The 19738-nt window shown below is 63.8% G+C and overlaps 7 protein-coding genes across 7 annotated transcripts; all 7 read right to left on the bottom strand.

The window, feature by feature from the left end:
* Positions 1 to 187: 187 nt before the first annotated feature.
* On the bottom strand, positions 188 to 3514 carry LMJF_06_1110 (conserved hypothetical protein; the record flags this gene model as incomplete). Its single annotated transcript, XM_001680831.1, has 1 exon — positions 188 to 3514. One exon carries the CDS (start codon positions 3512 to 3514, stop codon positions 188 to 190), a length of 3327 nt encoding a protein of 1108 aa, XP_001680883.1.
* A 2298-nt stretch (positions 3515 to 5812) lies between these two features.
* Positions 5813 to 6727, bottom strand: LMJF_06_1100 (conserved hypothetical protein; the record flags this gene model as incomplete). Its single annotated transcript, XM_001680830.1, has 1 exon — positions 5813 to 6727. The coding sequence occupies one exon, from the start codon at positions 6725 to 6727 to the stop codon at positions 5813 to 5815; it is 915 nt and encodes a 304-aa protein (XP_001680882.1).
* Positions 6728 to 7888: 1161 nt separating this feature from the next.
* LMJF_06_1090 (conserved hypothetical protein) lies at positions 7889 to 9676 on the bottom strand (the record flags this gene model as incomplete). The annotated part of the gene is made up of 1 exon (XM_001680829.1): positions 7889 to 9676. The coding sequence occupies one exon, from the start codon at positions 9674 to 9676 to the stop codon at positions 7889 to 7891; it is 1788 nt and encodes a 595-aa protein (XP_001680881.1).
* Positions 9677 to 11041: 1365 nt separating this feature from the next.
* Positions 11042 to 11716, bottom strand: LMJF_06_1080 (hypothetical protein; the record flags this gene model as incomplete). The annotated part of the gene is made up of 1 exon (XM_001680828.1): positions 11042 to 11716. One exon carries the CDS (start codon positions 11714 to 11716, stop codon positions 11042 to 11044), a length of 675 nt encoding a protein of 224 aa, XP_001680880.1.
* A 1757-nt stretch (positions 11717 to 13473) lies between these two features.
* LMJF_06_1070 (putative deoxyribose-phosphate aldolase) lies at positions 13474 to 14319 on the bottom strand (the record flags this gene model as incomplete). Its single annotated transcript, XM_001680827.1, has 1 exon — positions 13474 to 14319. One exon carries the CDS (start codon positions 14317 to 14319, stop codon positions 13474 to 13476), a length of 846 nt encoding a protein of 281 aa, XP_001680879.1.
* Positions 14320 to 15757: 1438 nt separating this feature from the next.
* On the bottom strand, positions 15758 to 16726 carry LMJF_06_1060 (conserved hypothetical protein; the record flags this gene model as incomplete). Its single annotated transcript, XM_001680826.1, has 1 exon — positions 15758 to 16726. The coding sequence occupies one exon, from the start codon at positions 16724 to 16726 to the stop codon at positions 15758 to 15760; it is 969 nt and encodes a 322-aa protein (XP_001680878.1).
* Positions 16727 to 18972: 2246 nt separating this feature from the next.
* On the bottom strand, positions 18973 to 19374 carry PDI-1 (protein disulfide isomerase; the record flags this gene model as incomplete). The annotated part of the gene is made up of 1 exon (XM_001680825.1): positions 18973 to 19374. The coding sequence occupies one exon, from the start codon at positions 19372 to 19374 to the stop codon at positions 18973 to 18975; it is 402 nt and encodes a 133-aa protein (XP_001680877.1).
* Positions 19375 to 19738: the final 364 nt, after the last annotated feature.

Genomic DNA, 19738 nt, shown 5'->3' with positions numbered 1-19738 from the left:
CACCCGCGAGCCCGAGCCCCGCGGCAGGCCGCGAGGAGAGGAAGGAGACGGAAGGGCGTGAGCGCTCGCGCAGAACGCGGCGTGTACATGGAGGGCAGCATGTCTGTCTAACCACGATGCGGCGCCGTCCGCCCCCCCCTCCCCTCCCGCCTTCACTCTTTTCCTGCTTCGGCGGCACCTGTTCAACCTAATCGACTACGCCGGCCTTCCGAGGCTGCTTTACAATGGGCGAGCACTCGCGTTCGATCTCCTTCCACTCGTGCAGCATCTCTTCCAGGCTCCGGAGCTGCTCCACCAGCGGGCCGGACGAATGAGGTGGCAGCGTCGTTACCTCCCTTCCCAGCGACGCCACGGAGGGCACGCCGTAGGTGGACCTCTCGGTGTTGCTGTGGATGTGATCATCGTCATAATCCATCCCAGCACAAGAGTCGAACCCGCGCCCCGCTGACCGCGGGCGCGGCATCTCCGAGAGGCTCGGCACGTCGTAGTGCGCCGGTACCGATGCTTGGCTCAGCTCCCGAAAGAGGCTGCCGCTGCGCGAGCTGACGAGCAGGCTATCACGGTGAGCGTCGCAGTACTCGGCGAGCTGCGGCACGCTCCCAGCGCACCCGTCAGAGCCGACCACCTCCTCCCATGGCGACGTGGCTGACGCGAATCTATCGGGCACGTTGTCCACGTAGCCGTCCTGGAAGGACTCCACAACAAGGCGCTGCGCCATCTTCCCAGACGCCTGGTTGATTCGTGGGCGAAACGTGCACTCGCTGAGCTCCTCCTCGGCACACTCCAGCCGCACCTGCTCAAGGTGGCGCTGTTTGCGCTCCTTGGCGCGCAGCTGGTGCTTGTAGAGGTCGTCCGCGGCGGCGCAGCTGACCGGTGTCGCTGCTGTTGGTGTCGGCTCTGTCCCCCCCACAGCCTTGTGTGCTGCCTGCGCGCCTTCCTCGGCAGGCTTCGGAGACCGAGGTGCCCGGCGTAGACTTGCGCTGCGCTGAGGCACCTTCTTTGCCACTGCCGCCACCTCCTGCACCTCCTCGCGCTCACGCTCCTGCTTTGCCCGCTCCTCGCGAATGCGGTGCCGCGTCCGCGCCCGCTCCGCCAACTCGTCCGTCTTTGGGTTCAGCACCACGTGCCCATGCCTCGCCTGCTCCTCCTCGGCCGCTTGGGCCACTAGGTGCTTCTCCCACTTGGCGCAGCGCTCCGCCTCGCGGCTCATCATATGTGCCAGGTGCTGCTCAATCTCTGCTTGCGACCGCCTGTGCACCGTCACCTCTGCCGCCGCCTCGCTCGCTGCGGCCGATCCCGTCCCTGTTTTGTTGGGCGCCATCGCCGACGCGCGCCCAGATGCTGCACCCCTCCCATACACCTTTGAAGCGAGGCTCCTCGGGGATGCGGATGCGGCAGTAGCGGCCTGCGCAGCCTTGCGTTCTTGTGCGTGGAGGTCCTCGAAAACGTTGCGGCCAGCACCACGACCCTTGTGGCGCTGCGCACCTCCTTCCCCCGTTTGCTGGGTCGCCCTATGCTTGTGGGCAGCGGCAGAGCCTCCTTTCATGGAGCCACCGCCGCTGCTGCAGCCCTCCGCCGCCGCCGCTGCTGCAGCAGCGGACTTGAAGGAGCGCGACTGATGCGATGGCGCGCAGCACTCCTCGAGCTGTAGCAGGCGCTGATCGCGTCCTTCGGCTTTCCTGGTGAGGCGCTCAAACACCGACAGAGGCAGCGTCTCGACAGTCGGTGCGCCGTCCCCCTCTGCTGCCGCTGATGTGAGCAGCTGGGGGTGTGGGGATCGCTGTAGGGCGCGAGCGCTGCGTGCGGAGGAAGCGGACACGATTCCATGGCGGTTCACCCGCGGATGGTGCGTGCAGTTGACGATGTCGTCGGTACGACGCTCCTCCTCCTCGCGCTCGGCTTTGGCACGTCGTGACTGCCCTTGCCGCGCGTACATCTCGTACCCGCGTGGCAGCGGCATAACCGACATCATGCGCAGCCGCGTGGCAGCCCGGTCGCCCGTCGAGGGCGCAGTGTCGCCGTTGCTGTGATGCTGCTCAGAGGCGGCAGTCAAGAGCTCGCCGGCGGACTCGGCTGCGCGTGCGTGTTGTGCGCGCTCAGCCTCAGCGCGGCGCTGCTGTCCCTTCTCAACAAAAAACTCGAAGCCACGCGGCATTCGTGACGAGGGCTTGCGGTCCGCGCTAGCCGTGGCTATCGCCGCGGTGAGTGCGGGGGCTCTATCGGGACGATAGGCAGACAGCGGGCCTTGTGACCTGCCGGAGGCGCGTGTGCAGGTAGGGGAGCGCTGTGCCAAGGCGGCGGTTCGGACCGCGCACGGGGCGATATCTTGCATCGAGTCGCCGTAGCGCGCGGATGCGATCGGCGCAGCCGTGCGGTGACGGTGGGGCGACTGCTCGTCATCACTGTCATCTTGGGTGTCACCTTCAGTACAGGGGCGTGCAGGGGACAATGTAGAGCGCGTCGGCGCCCGCGCGTGTGCTAGGGTTGTCCGGCCCTCGTGATGGTATTGTTGCTGCTGCTGCCGCAGGTGTTGCTGCACCGGCATGAAGTGCTGAACGCGCGTCCCTTTCTCCTTTGCGCCGCCTCGGTCCTCAGCGTGCTGCATGGCGTGTGTCGCCGCCACCACTGCCGCATCGCCCTCCGACTTCTCAGCAACCGTCATCGCGTCCGATGGCATCAACAACGCCTCGGAAAACCCATGGGGGGCCAGAGAGGGGGAGTGTGCGGCACTGACGCGAGCGTCTCTCGCAGCCCTTCCCACCTCTGGCTCTTTTCCATCCGCTGCTGCGGCGCGCCGGTGCATCTGCGCCACGGACTCCTCCTCCGCTGTATCTCCGTCGCTGACAGCGCCGACGCGCATCGGCGACGGGTCGATCGGCATCCACCCCGCCGGCTCTACCTGGCGTGCGTTCACCAGCGACTGCACCCGCCGAAGAACGGCGAGACTGGTCACGTTGGAGAAGGCTCCCTTGGCCGGCATCCGCAGCCGCTGCGGCGCTTGACAGTCCTTCACCTTCGCGTACTCGGCCAGTTTCTCGGACGGCAGTCCTCCGGGGCATGGCATTCCGTGAATGGGCGGTATCACAATGCCGTTGTGCGTGACGTGGAGTTCGCTCGCGAAACTAGCCATGGCAGCGTTGCTACCGCCTCTGCTAGGGCACTCCGCACCTGCTGTACATCCGCCGGCGAGTGCTGCACGGGCATCTGCGCTAGCACCGCCCTTCCCCGTTGCGGCGGGAGCTGCCATGGCGCGGCATGAGTAGAGTTCCGATCCGGAGAAGCGCGCGTCTTCGCCGAAGTTAAACGACAGGTTCCTCGACGAGTCGGCACCGTGCGACAGTGGATGAGGACGCTCGGGTGCAACGGACGGCAAGAGGGGGCAGGAGGCAGGGCGGCCGTGAAAATCCTCGACGACGCAACCACGACAGCCCGTGCCGTGGCACCCACGCAAGGAGTGATCCTCATGAGCCCCGCTGCTGCCGAGCGAGGCCGCCCTCTGCGAGTGCGAAGACATCGTGGATGAGCGCGATGCGGCGTTCCTAACGGCGTCGAAGAGAGAGCTTGAACAAATCAAGTGCGAGAGAGAACGCCGCGCGCAAGCGAAGCAGGCAAGAGCAGTGGCACGGACGCGACGCACACACGCCAACGCCGGCTGCAATTGTAACGGGACAATGTAAGGGGAGCAAGACGCGCGTACTGACGTGTGTGTGTGTGTGGGGGGGGGAGAGTGTGTGCATGTCGTGTACAGGAGGAGCAGAGAGCGGGTGGATCGTGGTGAAGAGGTGCCATGGCAGGAGCTCCACCGGTAGACACAGAGCGACGGCGGCAGCGGTGTTCATGTCAAGGGTGCACCGAAAAGACGAGAATGCGAGACGGGGAAACGACTTCGAAGGAAGTTCATGCGTATGAGTGTGTGTGTGTGCGCGCGCAGCAACCAGTGCTGATCTTCCGAAGCACGCGGGCGCGTGTGCGTTATTCTGTTGCTGTTTACGGGTGGTCGCGGTACATCCCCAAGCGCTGCAGCTCTCGCCGGAACGGCAACATCCCTCAGCCCTCTCCCCCACCCGCTCGCGCCATCCTCGCCGAAGACGTGTAGCATGCCTCCCATTGGCCTTGCAGCCACTCCCGCCGCGCCGCAGACGCCGGTGGCCCTCGGTCTCTCGAAGGATAGGCATGCCGTCCCTCAACGCTTAACCGCGAAACGCATGGAGAGGCGACGGAAGAGAGATAGAGGAGGCACTTAGTGAGAAAATACAGCGTGAGCGGATGTGGAGAAGAGGGCCGGAAGCAGAGTGAGGCGCGAGCAGGGCAGCCGTGTTGCGCGGTTCATCGACAGCGGTATTCCAGTGCCACCTGCCGATCACCGGGTCGCCCGCTGGGCAGCCCTGTCTTCCGAGTTTTTTGTGTGTTGTTGTTGCGGCTGGTGCTGCCCCTTGGCGCGGAGAGAAATGCCAGGATCTTCGGCCTGTTAGTGCCTCTGCTGCGTCACCAGCCCGTCACCTCTCAAGCACTGCAAGACGACACCTGCATTCGCCCGTTGCCGGACTCGGTGCACCCAACATGCTCGGCCATGGTGGTCGCTGTCGGGGGTGGTGACTGGTGAAGCGATGAGCTTAAAACACTCGTTCTGTGGAGCTGGCGTGTCGTCTGCCGCAAGAGAGGAGAGGAGAGACTGCACGGAGCGAGAGGGGCGTGTGTGTGTGTGTGTGTGTGTGTGTGCATTGCAGCTGCCATGTTGTGCAAGCAGAGGGTCGGCGCCAGAGGGCATGCAGGCAAGGAGGGGGTGGGTTGTTGGTTCACGAGACTGCGCACATCATGGCCTTGTCCCTGGACGCCGAAGAGACAGCCTGATGCGCGCGTGTTCTCGAGGGCGGGCACTTTTCAGTCTGAAAAAAATCCAGCAACGTTTCAGCCATCTCCGATCTCTCTTCACGACCCCGCGGAGGCTTTGAAACACAAGAGAGAGAGAGCCACGGGTCGACGAGGCGCGCCGGCCGCCTCTCCTCTCCCCGCACTACAAGCTTTTACAACGAAATGCACACCTTCAACGTGTGGCCCATCTCTCTGCCATACAACACGAGTTCAGCGCCACGCCACTCTACACCCGGCCGTAGACACACGCGGCACACCAATGCGCCGACGCGGTCATCGGCGCACGGCCCCTGCCTCAACCTCTGCCCACACCGCTGCCTCGCAGGCCCGCCACCTTGGTGCATCCCCGCTCGGGGACGGCGCTCAGGCTCCCCGCCACACCAGCAGTGGGCACGGTGAAGGCCGGGGGGTGGGTGGGATAGGTTCGAGGCGCGCGGACACTGCCGCATGGCGCTCCGACACAGCGCCATGCGGGGGACCCGACCGCTGACATCCGTGGCGACACATCACCCCGGCTTCGCCGCGTCGCGGGTGCTGCACCCTGTCAACACCAGAGGCGGCTCGGCGTGTGGCAGGGATAGGATGGGGGGGGGGGGGGGGGGTTGGTGTACTGGACCCTGAAATGCCACGCACGGAGGTGTCCCCTCCACCATCAGGGTCGCTAAAGAAGGAACACAACCACAGCACAGATGGATAACGAGGTGTGTGTGGTGCAGGGCCGTATGCATGTCTATGTGAGCGCAACATATTAACGACAGTAGGGCAGGTGAGTGGACACAAGTCTTTCTGATTGAGGCGGCGGCGGGTTGGGCAACCATGCGGCGCGACAACGAAGCTCTTCCTTTCACGTAAGTGCTTCGAACCTTCACACATGTCGCACCGAGTACACCGTCTCCGTGCGAGCCGACTTTGTGGCGCCCCATTCTCTGTTCCTTATGTGCTACGCCTTCGCCGTGACGGGCGCACCGCTGGCGGTGGCGGTGGCGGCAGCAGCCTTCGAGCCTTCAGACGTGCTGTGACGGTGTCGATGACTCTTGGCGGCGTCGACGGAGCGGCGGGGGCGCAGCATGCGCATCTTCCTTACCGCTGTCCACAGCTGCACCGCAACGGCAGGGCCCGCCATCACGCCGGCGATGTTGCCCCAGTACTCACCACGCTCCCCAGCGGCAGCGCGACCTAAGCCGGCACCAACGGCGCCGACAACAGTGACGGTCACGCGCAGCACCGCCTGCTGAGCAATGGCCTCGGACAGGTTGTCCACATCGCGGCGGATCAATATTCGCGCCGTGTCAACGAGGAGGTCACCGAACAGGGTAATGGTGTCGCGGCGGAGGCTGTCCTCGAGGGCGCAGATGCCCGATACGCGGGTTTGCAGGAAGGCTACATCCTGCGTTGTTGGGTGCGGCCCCAGCAGGCTGCTCACAAAGACAGGGATGCGCAGCCAGCTGAGCACGGCGCCGACGTACCGCTGGTGCAGGCGGGGGTACAGGTCCCAGAGGTATACGGCGGCATTGCCGTAGGCGGACTTGCTCTCGATGAGGGCGCAGGCCAGGCCCGTCTGACAGGCGATGCGCGCCATGCGATCGGCGTACAGCGCCACCGCATCCCTGCCAGACTTGGCAAAGATCTGCATCAGCTCATCCATGGAGACGTCTGTGCCGGCGTCGACGTGCTTGTCCAGCTGCTTGTTGACCCCGTTCAACGCCGGCAGCACAAAGCCGACCGTCACCGCTAAGGCAGACGTGTTCTCCCTGAAGCGCTTGCGCGCGAGGGTGTGCATCGAGTAGCCGTGGTTCAGCGCGCTGCGGCCGCCGCGCAGCGGCAACACGTTTGAATGCGTTGCGGTCTGCAGCATGGCGAGGGTGCTGCGCGGGGTAGAGGTTCTCCTTTTCGAAAGGGGAGGGAGAGTGTGTGTGTGTGTGTGTGTGTGTGTGTGTGTGTGTGACGTCGGATGCACAAGTGCGGTTGGCGGGATGGACCGCACGCTGATCACAACAGCAAGGAATAAAAAGACGGGGATGCACGTATCAGTGCGTGTGGACGTATGCGAAGACTGCAGAAGGGCGGGAGTAGACTCACCTCTTGCGTGGGACCTCGAGTGCAGGTCCACAGGTTAAGGGAGGCGTGGAGAAGAAGCTTGGTAGGTCAAGCGGAGGGAGGATGGGCAAGAGCGAGCAGACGCGTAGACATACGCCCCGCATGGGTGGTGGTCATCATCAGCTCCTTCCCCTCCCCCGTCCCTTCCCGTGAAACATTGCCACAGAAACAGCGATAGAGAGAGAGAGAGGCTACGCGGAGCATGTGCTGACTTCTTCGCCATAGAGCTGGTGCCTTCGTGCCTGGAGGCCGATCTGGGGCGAACGCCAAGAGAGGTCGACCCGCGTGATAGGGAGGCAGGGGCGATACATCGATGCGTGGTCGTGCTGAGAGGGCCATGTCGAGACGGTGGCAGGGAAGCACACTGAGTGAGTGGAAGGCAAACAGGAGGAGGCGCCACCGGCAGCAGAGTGTGCTGCAGCCGCCCTCCCCTTCCCCAGTCACACACCCGTCGTTCTCTCCGTGCGCACCACATGCGCTGCCCCCTCACACCCACGCTACGCGCAAGCGCGAGCGTGTAGCACTCGTTGCTCGCTCCTCGTAACCGCCGTACATGTGCACAGAGGATCGGTGCATGCAACACACACCACATCGGCACTCACAGACATGCACCTACGCGAACAAGCAGACATCGTATGGTCTATGGTGGCTGGGGAGTGCGGAGGCACATGGAGGAGGGCGCAGGCCGGAACAGTCCTTCTTCCCATTCCCTCGCTTCTGCCCGCACGCGGAACTCACGTGACGTGCAAGCGCGATAGGAGCCAGTAAATGATGCGACGGCATCTGTGCACGCGCTCCGAGTTCCGCATTGACGTGCTCCAATAACGATACCCCCTCCCCCCGCCCGGCCCCCGCCCAGCCCTTCTTCTATGGGGCAACGGCAACGCGACACGCACGCGCGTCGTCAGCGTGCCGCCGCTCAGAAAGTCATCTCGATTGGCCGAAGAGCGCCGAACGAGCCAGGCGACTCCTTGCCAGAGGTGCGGCGCGCCTCGCTGGCGGATGACCCCATCGACACCCTTGGCTGCGTGGAGGAGGTGAAGTTACCGCCGCTTGTACTCCCACTACGCGTGGGCCGCGGTTTCATGGTTTCCGGCTGCTGACCCTCCATCTGCCCTGTCTCCTCGTTGTCTGTGGGGAACACGAACCCTTCGCGAAGCCCGAGCTGACGAAGTAGCTTCTTGACGCGAAGTAGCTCTTGGCGATGGTGCGTCAAGGTGCGCAGGCTGCTTCCGTACTGCTGCACCTTGAGCTGCAGCTCCTTCTTGTCCTGCTCCAGGATGTTCACCTTCTGCTTCAGCGCCTCGTTCTCGTCCGTGAGCTCTGTCATCGCCTTCTCCACGAGCACGTAGGGACTGTTGATGTTGTGCAGTGCGTCGCGGGCGCCGTCGAGGGCAACCTGCAGGCGGGCCACTTGAGCTTCCTTGAAGTTGAGGTCGTGCTCCAGCGCCGCAACCTTGTTCTCCAAGTGCAGGCAACGCTTCGTGACAACAAGGGTGTGTGCCAGCTTGCGGGAGCGGGGCAGGGCCAGCCACCCTTCGTAGGCGTCCGTCGGGCGACCAGCGGACGTGTCTGCGGGGCCAGTGCTGAAGGCCACATCGCCCTGTGAGGATGTCGCTAGATTGGAGATGAACAATTGCGACTCCATCTCGAGGTCGCCGAGTGTCTTGAGCTTCTCCTCCGACGCCTTCAAGGCGTTCTCGAGCTCGAGAACACGCTGCCCGTTGCGCAGCTTCAACTCGTAGTACTCGGACTTTAGGATGTCCAGCTTCTGCTCCGTGCACTCGGCATTGGCGCGGTACCGCTGCATGTCCATCTCGGACTCCTCCAGCCGCACCGACAGACGCGCCACCTCGTCCGTCTTGATCTGTGCCGTCAGCTTCGCTGAGAGGAACTGCTCCTGGTCCACGTACATGGACTTGTTCTTTGCCTCGAGGGACGCGATGTGGCCCTCGAGCTCAGCAATGCGGGCCTGCTGATTCTCGAGCTGCCGCGCCGTCTTCTCCGCCTTCTCCTTCTCCGTCCCGCCGTGGGACTCGCACTCGGCCAGGCGCACCTTCATGTCGCTGTTCTCCTGCTGCAGTTGCGCCAGCGACGTGCTCAGCTCGGCGGCACGCTTCGTTGCCGCCTGCTGCGACGCGCGCAGGGATCCGAGCTGACGATAGATGCCAAGCTTCATGACGTCGACGAGGTCGCGCTGCGCCTCTGTGAGCGCCTCGATGCGCTGATACTCTTCCTCCGTGATTGGGTTCGACAGCTGCAGATGCACCTGTGTTTTGATGTGATCAACCTGGCTCTGGGTAGCGTTGATGCGCTCCTGCAGCCGCAGCGTCAGCGACGAGATCTCGACCTCACGCGACTTGAGGAGCATGTTCGTCTCCTTGAGCATATTGATTTCCTGCTGCTGCTGCTCCAGGCGTCGGACCAGCTGCCTCGGTGAGCTGGGCAGCTGATGAAGCAGCGACCGAATGTTCTCGTCCTCGTAGCGGCGCGCCTGCTGAGCGAGCGTGCCTTGCTGCAGCAGTGCCGAGGAAGACGACGCCGTCGACGTCGCTGTGCCAGTTGGCGAGTGGGAGCGACTGCTCTCCGTCGTGGGCGTTGCTGGGGCAGTCGCGCCGCGAACAGCAGCTGCAGGAAGACCGCGGTCGTTGCCCGGCGCCTCGACACCGCGCGGCGGCCGCCGCACCTGAACACGCTCCAGGGGCATCGTGCAGAAGCTAGGAGGGAGATGAAGCGCTTGGGAAAGGGAGGGGTGGCAGGAGAAGGGGGAGGGAGGGGGGCGGGGCGGCAGACCAACGGGCACGTCTGGTTCAGCGGCAAGCAGCGGAGAAGAGGCACCGAGAGAAAGTGCGCGAGAGCGGGCCGAGAGAGAGCGACAACGGTGTGAGCGGTGGCGGTGACTGCGATGCACGTCGGTGCAAGTGAGCAACAAGTGGGCAATGAGGGAAAGGTCTAGCATGCAGCGGTGAGCTGGGAACGACGAGAGCGCTTGTACCGCGTGAGAGACACACCTCTCTACAGCCCACGCGCATAGTGGTCGGAGATCCATGGAGGCAGGCGCGGTGGATCCCCTCTTCTGACGACCCGACGGAGGGCACGTCACGGTCGTTGCTTGAGATCGCTTTACTTGTGCTTTCCAGGATGAGTAGGGGACACGCATGACAAACAACGGGTCGGCACAGCTGAAGACGCGCGTCGTGTCGATGATGCGCAGAGGCGCTGCAGTACTCGCAGCCGAGGCATCTCATGAAAGCAAAGAAGGCAGGTACACACGGGCACGCAGGCCCCATGCTGCATGCCGTGTTTCGGCACTACTGCATGTCGATAGGTGGGGAGAGCAGTGCGTGCGCCGGTGGGTCAGGGCAAGCAGGCTTCCTCCGCCGCACTTCCTCTCACCGCTGTGCGCCTCTTCCGCACACACTTGCCACAGAGAGAGAGCCACACAGTGGCGAGTTGGGAGGGGGGGGGCGGGCGGGCGGGCTCACTCAACAACGCGTCGCTGTGCCTTCACCGGGTTGCTTCCAGCGTGTGGCCCATCTCTCTGCCATACAACACGAGTTCAGCGCCACGCCACTCTACACCCGGCCGTAGACACACGCGGCACACCAATGCGCCGACGCGGTCATCGGCGCACGGCCCCTGCCTCAACCTCTGCCCACACCGCTGCCTCGCAGGCCCGCCACCTTGGTGCATCCCCGCTCGGGGGCGGCGCTCAGGCTCCCCGCCACACCAGCAGTGGGCACGGTGAAGGCCGGGGGGTGGGTGGGATAGGTTCGAGGCGCGCGGACACTGCCGCATGGCGCTCCGACACAGCGCCATGCGGGGGACCCGACCGCTGACATCCGTGGCGACACATCACCCCGGCTTCGCCGCGTCGCGGGTGCTGCACCCTGTCAACACCAGAGGCGGCTCGGCGTGTGGCAGGGATAGGATGGGGGGGGGGGGGGGTACTGGACCCTGAAATGCCACGCACGGAGGTGTCCCCTCCGCCATCAGAGCGAAGAAGCAACGAAACACGTACGCACGCGCGCAGACGAAGCAGCAGCGCACAGATCGTAGCCTTTACGGTACGTTACCGCTGTGGTTTGCACACGCGGCACGGGCTATACCCCCTCGACAGCGCCTGCTCGGCCGACAGCGTTCGCAAGTTTCTCGGGCTTGTCTGCTGAATAGTGAGGCAGTCAGACGTGTGGAAGGCGATGCCCTTCGGCGTGCAGAACACCTTCTTGCGAACGTTCTGCTTCTTCCACATGTTCACCTTGCGCTGCATAGCGCTCTGCTGTGCCTCGAGCAGCTGGCCCCGGAAGTCAACCTGGGAGCCGGCAGGGGAGTAGAAAGTGCCAAGGCCTTGCTCAACGATGGCGATGTTCATGCACACAAAGCCGGGGCCGCCAGACGGGTTCGACACGAAGACGAGGGAGAGCATGCGGTTGTACCGGTCCTTCTGGTCGCCGTGCGGCGTCTTCAGCCACACCTTCGAATTTTCCGGGCATAGCCTCTTCACGTAGTCGGCCGCCTCCTTTGCGTAGGGCTCGCGCTCCTTCAGCTCCGGTGCATCGATGCCGAGCAGCCGCACCCGCATGCGGTTGTGCTCGCGAATGGTGAGCGTGTCGCCATCGTAGACGTGGTCCACCGTCGCCTCCTGCGCATCAGGTGGCAGCGCATCGAAAAATGCAAGGCTTGCCTGCACCCCTGCGGCGGACTTCCCGGCCGTCTGGTGTTCGTCACGACAACACAAGTTTCCCATTGTGCACGATGGAATGGCCGTCGCTCACTCTCGCCTCTCGGCCACTGCAGGCGATGTCCCCCAAGCGCGCAACTGCACGCGCGTACGTCTGTGATGGCCGGCGTGGTTTTCGGAGACGATGATGGAGTCAGAGTAGTGCAGCGCGCGGCAGACCATTTCGCGCGCTCGAAATGAAGAGTAGCAGCGAAGGAAATACAGAGCCACTGGGGAGCGAGAACATAGAGCAGTGAAGCATCGGCGAGGGAGCAAGCTTGACGAGGGTCGTGTTGAGGGCGGCTGCGTTGTGCGCACATGGTCCCAGAGAGCACGGCGATTGACAGACGGACTTGAGGTTTTGGGGGAGAAGGGCGGCTGAGTTTTTCATCGTGATGGTGCGAGACGCGTGCCCGATGAGAAGGACGGAAAAATAAAGCGTTAGCACAACGGATAAGGCAGCGGTGCCTCTATCCGTGTCGCCGGCCCTCCGTGCTTCCTCCCCACCCCCTCGCGCGGACGCAATGGTGTAGGGTGCCTAGGAAAAGGTGGCGGCTCGCGAGTCTGTGAGGCAAGTGTAAGGCTGCTCAATTTTTCTCACCATCGGCTCGAGCGAGCCCCGCTTCCTCCTCCCGACGCGCCGGCCATCGCGGGCCTTCCGAAGCGAAGCCTGCATCCAGTTTAACGACACGCCTGCCTGCATGGCGCTGTCGCCGTGCGGGGGTGCCGGGGCTGCAGCACCAGCCGCAGCAGCGGCACGACCCTCGGCCTCTGGCTGTCCACCAAAGCTGCCACGTACACTACCGCCGTTGCTGGAGCGCGCCGTGGGGTGTGGCAGTGTGGTAGCGGGGGGGGGGAGGGGGGGACGGGTGCTGCTTCCTCAGTTGCGTGGCGCATCGTGAGTCCGGGTATTCAAGGTTGACGACTGGCCGTCATCACCCGCACCTGCTGCTGCACCTCCGCAAGGGTCACCTCCAGCGCCTGCAGATCGGTGTTCTGGTCTGCCTGGTACGCGGCAATGCGACATAACGGATCGAGATGGGCGCTCTTGACCATGCCCTGGAGTGCTACGGCCACCTCTGCAGGAGTCGAGGCTGCTGCGGAAGAGCCTTCATGCACGCCACCACTGATCCACCGCAGCCCGGGAAGAATTGGACGGTACAGGTGAAGGCGATGCACTCGTGCTGCTTTTCGACTGTCCCGCTGACGCGGAATCCTCCAGTGCTTCGTCGTGGACCTCTTCGAGGCCTACGCCGTCCTCGGCAGGGGCGCAGTGGGGGACGGCGAGCTTCGCAAGCACGGTGGCCGATGCGGCAGCTTCCCCGCGTCGGTGTCGCCCTAACCGTCCTCCGTGACGGTTTGCCGTGGGGACGAGGACGACGGCGCGCATGCCCGCCGCGACAGACGACATTGACTGAAGCTTCCAGTCATCTGCGGCAGTGCGGCACTACGAGACGGAAGCGAGCAACGCTTGTCGTTTGTCGAGGGTCTTCGGCGCTGTCGATGCGGTGGCCCGTGCGCCTCGCGGCGTCCGTGTCGGGTGCATTTCCATCGACACACTAAATGTTTGGTTGGTTAGTTGAACTGAGAAGGCACACGTTTCCCTATGCGTTGGCGAAGACGTGACATGACGCGGCCATGGCGTGCCGCTGCACCAAGGAGCAGGTGAAGTCCCCCTACCGCCGCATCAACGCGTGCCGGTGGTGGGCGGCGGGCGGACAGCCGGGACCGACTCGCGCTGCATGCTGGTGGTTTTCGAGGAAGGGGAGGGGGGTCCTGTTGCTCTAGGGCGACACAATAGCGATACCAGAGCTCGTGCCAATGCGCTTCACACCGGCTTGAACGTACTGCATCGCCGTTGCGCGGTCCCGCACGCCGCCGCTCACCTTCACGGAAGCTGCATTGCCGACAACGGCTAGCATGATGTCGACTGCCTCTGGGGTCGCGCCCTTCGTGCTGAAGCCAGTGGAGGTCTTCACGAACGTCGCGCCGGCCGCAACACTCATGATGCACACGTCCATGATCTCCTCCTCCGACAGGAGGCAGGTTTCGAGAATGACCTTGGACACGACAGCTGAGCTTGCGCACACATCGCAGACGCCTTTGATATCCTTGAAGACGTCGAGGTAGCACTTACTCTTGAGGGCGCCGACGTTGATGACCATGTCCACCTCATGTGCCCCGCTCGAGATCCCCTCGGCCGCCTCGGCGACCTTCATGGAAGGGGTCATCTGACCCAGCGGGAAGCCGCAGGTGCACCCCAACCGCACCTCCGAACCGGCCAACAGCTGCGCGCACCGAGCCACGTGGCAGCCGTTCACGCAGATGGCCTTGAAGTGATGCGTCTTTGCCTCCTCGCACAGCTGCGAAACGGCCGCGTGAGATGCGTCCGCCTTGAGTAGCGTGTGATCGATGTACGCGGATAGGTCGACGTTGTCGGAAGCGCTGCCGGTGCGCCAGGCCCCGTCCCTCTCCTTCAAGTGTGTGAACTTCTCCTCAAGTTCGGGGAGGCCGAGCTCCGCAGCGAGGAAGCGGACGCGCTCGAGGATCTTGTCGTTGAGCCTGCCCTTGCGCCCAGGGCGAAGGAGCATCTCGAGGTCCACCTTCGCCGTCGACTGGTGATCGCACATGGCGGTGGGCGGTGAAGGCAGGGGATCGGTGTCGAGGACGGAGAGGCAGAGACGGCGCGGAGGCGAGGAATGACAACGTGGCCACGTCGTGCGCGAGACGGTCTACCGAAAGCTTTACGGGCACGCGAATGTGTGGGTTTTGTGTGTACGTGCGGGGCACCGTGAGGGACGAGATGGAGAGAGCGTAAGACTGGTGCAGCGGGAGACGAGGTACGGGGGATGGACAGGCAAATACATGAGGGCAGGGAAAGTGGTGCTGGGTCATGGACGTACTCTGCGCGCCATGAAGCACCTCCCTCTCGTTGTCAGCATAGAAAGATCAACGTCGACCGCCACGGCGCTTCGTTTTCGGAGCGCCGTGGACACGGGGTGCTCATTAAAGGGGACCCTCACACGTCCCCGCGGCTACCCATTCTCCACCCTCATCTCACCATGTTGGCTGCCGAGTCCGCAAGGCGGCAACGGAGAAGCTCTGGCAAGCAGCCGCTGCATCACGTGGTCCGCTGCATCGGCGATTTTCGATCCATTACGTAGCCTTGAGGCCTCCCTCTCCTGCCGTGGCGCGGCTCCAACTCGTGTTATGCCGGACTCGGCCACCCTCCCTCAGTCGCTCGCGCTCTCGCTCTCTCGGGCTGCAGTTGTCTTCCTTGGAGGAAGGTGGTGGGGCGTAACTCGCAGAAGCCCGCACATGACTATTTCCCTCTGCCGCCCGCCACTCTGCTCCTACGGCGGCCTTCCCTCCCGTAGCTCACTCAACAACGCGTCGCTGTGCCTTCATCGGGTTGCTTCCAGCGTGTGGCCCATCTCTCTGCCATACAGCACGAGTTCAGCGCCACGCCACTCTACACCCGGCCGTAGACACACGCGGCACACCAATGCGCCGACGCGGTCATCGGCGCACGGCCCCTGCCTCAACCTCTGCCCACACCGCTGCCTCGCAGGCCCGCCACCTTGGTGCATCCCCGCTCGGGGGCGGCGCTCAGGCTCCCCGCCACACCAGCAGTGGGCACGGTGAAGGCCGGGGGGTGGGTGGGATAGGTTCGAGGCACGCGCACATCTCGCCTGTCATACGGGTGCCACAAACATGTCCGCGGTCGCGGGCGACTCCGGCGCAACGCCATCCAGGATCGGATGGCCGACATGCGTAGCGCCACACCGCTCTGCCCTACGCCCCCCCCCTCTCCCTCCCACGCATCGTCGTAGGCGCTGGACGCCGAGGTGCCGCGCAGGGAGAGGCGTGTCTCCGCCACGTCATCATGGGGTATGCGCGTGTGTGTGTGTGTGTTTGTGTTTGCGCGCCCAACGTTGGTAGCGGGAGGGGGTGGGACCGCGTACCGAAGAGACACGCTGCGCAGAGGGGCGAGGTGGGGTGAGGGGGCACAGGGAGCAACACAGAGAACCTTGCGAGCCGCTTCACCAACCGCCCTGCACACGGTGGCTACTGGAGGCGGCGTTTGTGACGCTTTGCCGGTCGTGTGGCCGTGGCAACGCCCCCGCTGCTCGCGTCGCCCGAGGCGCACGGCGGTGGCATCGCCTTCTTCGCTGCCGCAGCGCCCGGTTCCGCCGCCACAAGCTGCTTTGCCACCTCGACCGCGTCTTCCATGGTGTTGATGCGGTACCCCTTCACCTGCGCCGCCGCGCTACTCGGCACGCCACCGTTGCGTTCATTCAAGTTGCGACGCCGCCCCCAGGCGATAATGCTGAAGCGATCACCCGTTGGCGTGTGCACGCGCGGCACGCCGTGGGTGAACAAGCTGTTGACCTCCCCCGTGAAGGCGAAGCAGTCACCGTTCAACTGCGGAAAATTGAAGTCGCGCTGCGAAGCCTCGTGCACAAAGAGGAGGCTACGCGTTGCGCCGAGCGACAGGCCAACCGTGAAGTCCTCGCGAAGCGCGCGGCCGCCGTAGGCGTGGCTGTCGTGGTGCTGAGGCTTCCACTGAGTCCCGTCCCGGTAGTAGTTCAGCCGCGTTGCGTACACGTCAACGTCGAAGTACTCGGCGAGCATGTCGATGATTTCGTTGAAGGTCTGGCTGATGTCGGACGGGTTATCGAAGACTTGGTGCTTGCTCCAGTCGATCAAGCCGCCGCTGCCGAGCATCTTGGCGCCTGTCGCCGCGACCAACTCCTGCTTGAGGGAGTTGTAGAGTCGCATGTCTTTCTCGTCGCAGAGGAAGTTGTGAATGTACACGACGTTGCCGCGTAAAATGGAGCTGAAGTCGTCGATCAGCTGCGCGTCTACACGGGCCGATTCGGAGCGCAGAATGTCTGCGGCGTGGGACAGCGCCACGTTCTTGAAGCTAGCCCCGGCGGCGACGCGCTGGCGCAGCAGCGAAGATTGCCCCCGCCCATCTCTAGCCGTTGGGTCCTGCGGTCCCGCCGTTGGGTCCTGCGGTCCCGCCGTGGTCATCGGCTTTCCATCACACGCCGCTGCCGGCAACGCTGTGGGCGGTTTCCCCTTGTTGCCCCCGCCCGACGCTACGACAGTCGTCCACATCACGGGCAGTGCGTGGGCGTGGGTGTAAATGAGATACTGTGGCCGCCACCTTCCACGTGCTATTCTATCTCCGGTCCTCGTCTTTTGTATCCGCGCGGCGACAGCTCTATGCTCTACGCGGGCGTGGGCAAGAGTGAAGGAGGAGGTAGATGAGGGTGATCCGATGGCAGGGTGGAGAGAGGAGGAAGGGTGGGGTGGGGTAGGGGGAGTGTGTGTGCGTGTGTGTGTGTGTGTGGGGGGGGGGGAGAAGCGCCGCGGCCGTGACAGCAGAGGGGTGGCCGTCTGGCGGGCGAGGGTCTGCAAGTGTGCCGCTTCGTGCTGGCAGACACACAAGTGCGCGCCCACGAAAAGACCGATCGACTCACAGCGGTATCACGCAGTCCAGGCACCCCCGCCTCCCTCTTCCCTTCCCCCCCCCCACACACACACACGCTCTGTCCGGGGAAGCCAGGCAGCCTGCCGCCGGTGCCGAGCCGAAGAGATGCTAGGTCATAGTTGGGGGGGGGGGGGGGTTGCACCCGCTCACCGTGAACCGTGACGCCGATTCCACAAGTATTCGAAAGAGAGACACCCATACCAATGAGCCCCCAGTGTGTGTGCGCGAAACATGCGCGGCATCTCTCGTATCCGACCAGGCGGGCGTTGATGAGACACAGGTGCCGCAAGCATGAGGAGAGCACCCTCGAGTTGCATCATCGAATCCTCCGGACACTCATGCGGAGTGTCTCCGCGCCACATTCTGGAGTGCCGCGGCGCGGAGCCACTCAGAGGGAGTCGCATGACATATGCAGGCAGAGTACGGGGGAGTTCTGAGGGCTCTGACCCGAGGCTGGCCAACCGCCTCCCTGAGCTTATCCAGCATGCGCCTCGACGACCACCCCCTGTTACCCGCACGACAGGCGCCCACCGCTTCTGCCCTCAAGCAGGACCCTGGACACGGCCCGCTGTGGATCAGGCGATGCAGTCCACACCCAGGTCCGGGTCAGTGCCGATCGTGCAGCACGTACGCGAAAGAAGGGGCTAGGAAGGACGAGAGGAGCGCGTACGACGCACGGCCCCGATTCGCCGGCAGGACGGGCTCGTCCTAGACGATGAGGCTGACGCCGTGGTGCCACAGCGGTAGAGGATCTGTGGCTGCAGGCGTATACGTGTTGGCCTGCCCTTGGTAGGGGCACATGCCGACAGGAAAGAGCGTGCACGCACGCTCACGTGGGGAATGTCGCGCAGGCGGTGAAAGGAGAGCGGGGGCAGGGGCAAGAGGTGTGTAAGGGAGAGGGTGCAGTATCCAACAGTGGCTCAAGGGAGCATGTGCGCGCGCGATGGACTCCACTCAAGAGAACGAGAACGGGAGAAGGCCATGTCGCAGGGTGAGAGCGGCAGACACAGACACATGACGACGCTATTCGATGACCTCGTGCCACGACCTTGGGAGCAACTGCTCGCACAGGCAGGTGGAGGCACGGCGACGGCTGCCTTCCGCTCCTCCCTCGTTGTGGGAGTAGATCTCTTGCCCACTCACCCGACTAGAAATGTACACCTACGCAAGATAAGGAGGCAGACATCCGGCCCCCTGTGCCTCGCGTGTAGGTGCGGTCATGCAGCGATCCGCACCACCAGAGGATTCAGCCGTGCACCTCGTCACCATGGCGTGTGTGCGTGCATGCGTGTGTAGGAGGCGTTGATGATAAGGCCAACGAACATACATCAATAAAGCAATAGAAAACGAAAGAGGCAGAGAGGCGGCGCGGAGACAGAGCGGGACACCCGCGATGAAGGGAGAAGGGCGCGGGGAGGGGCAGGCGGGATGAGGAAGACAAGTGGACGACGCGTTGATGGCAGAGATGAGCGTGATAAGAAAGAGCGTGGGCAGCGAAGGGCTCTCCTGGACGGGTGTCGAGGGCATAGACCCATACAGACGTGCAGGCCCGCCTGCATACTGTGCGCAGGCCCGTTGCCTGTACGTGTGTTGCTGTCGATGCCACTAGGGGGCGCCTTGCCTGTCCTCGCCGTGTGGTCCACGCCGCCGCACCTCGCCGACTCACCGCCCACGCTGTCCCTGGCCCCCTCTCCCCAGCCAGGTCGCCTTGCTCTGACACTCTTTTACGTCGCGCCAGTAAAATTACCGCCTAGCGAAGGTGCACCGTTGCAGCGGGGTACCTTCACTGCTTGTTGGTCGCCACGTACGCCACGAAGGCGGAGAGCTCGCGCGGGCCATCATACTCGATTTCACCTGATTTGTCCCTCTTGGAGAAGAACTTCAGTGTCGGGAAGCCGCGGATGTCGAACTCCTTCGCGATGCCGCGGTACTCGCTGGCGTCGATGCGGGCGATGATGACGTCCTCCGCGGTGGGGTACTTGTCCGCCAGCTCCAGCCACATCGGCTTCATGTTGTTGCAGTGGCCACACCACGGGGCGTAGAACATGACGAAGACGTTCTTGGACGGGTCCTTCACAACTTTGTGAAAGTTCGCCGGGTTGAGCTCGACAATCTCCGCCTTCGCGCAGACGACAAGGAGGGCGACCGCCAGCAGGACGGCGAGTGTCTTCCGGACGAGCAACATGGCTAATAGCGAAGTGCGGCAGAGGGGAGAGCACAGAGAGAGGGGAGTGCGAGAGAAGGGGCAGTAACGCAGAAGGCAGAATACACGGATACTGTGGATGAGCTCGACTGTGGCGCCGTGAGCCCCGTTCAGTTCTGGTTACGAAATCGTTGGCGTGGTGGTGGTCATTGGAGTGATGATGTGGTGTGGCGGGCGTGGACAGGGTGGTGATTGTCGCACGCGACGTGGGCGACGAGGCACATGTAAAGGAAAAACAGGTTGGAGGGAGATGAGTGGCGGCGAGATACGGAGGCATTACGTGCGCACGTGGCAGCTGCGAGGACCGCGATGGGCTGCCTCTGCTACTTTAACGTGTTTCGTGTTT

This window comes from Leishmania major, chromosome 6 (genome assembly GCF_000002725.2).
Source record: "Leishmania major strain Friedlin complete genome, chromosome 6".
NCBI lineage: Eukaryota > Euglenozoa > Kinetoplastea > Trypanosomatida > Trypanosomatidae > Leishmania > Leishmania major.
The sequence above is the reverse complement of the archived record's forward strand: the minus strand, read 5'-3'. Positions and strand labels throughout refer to the sequence as shown.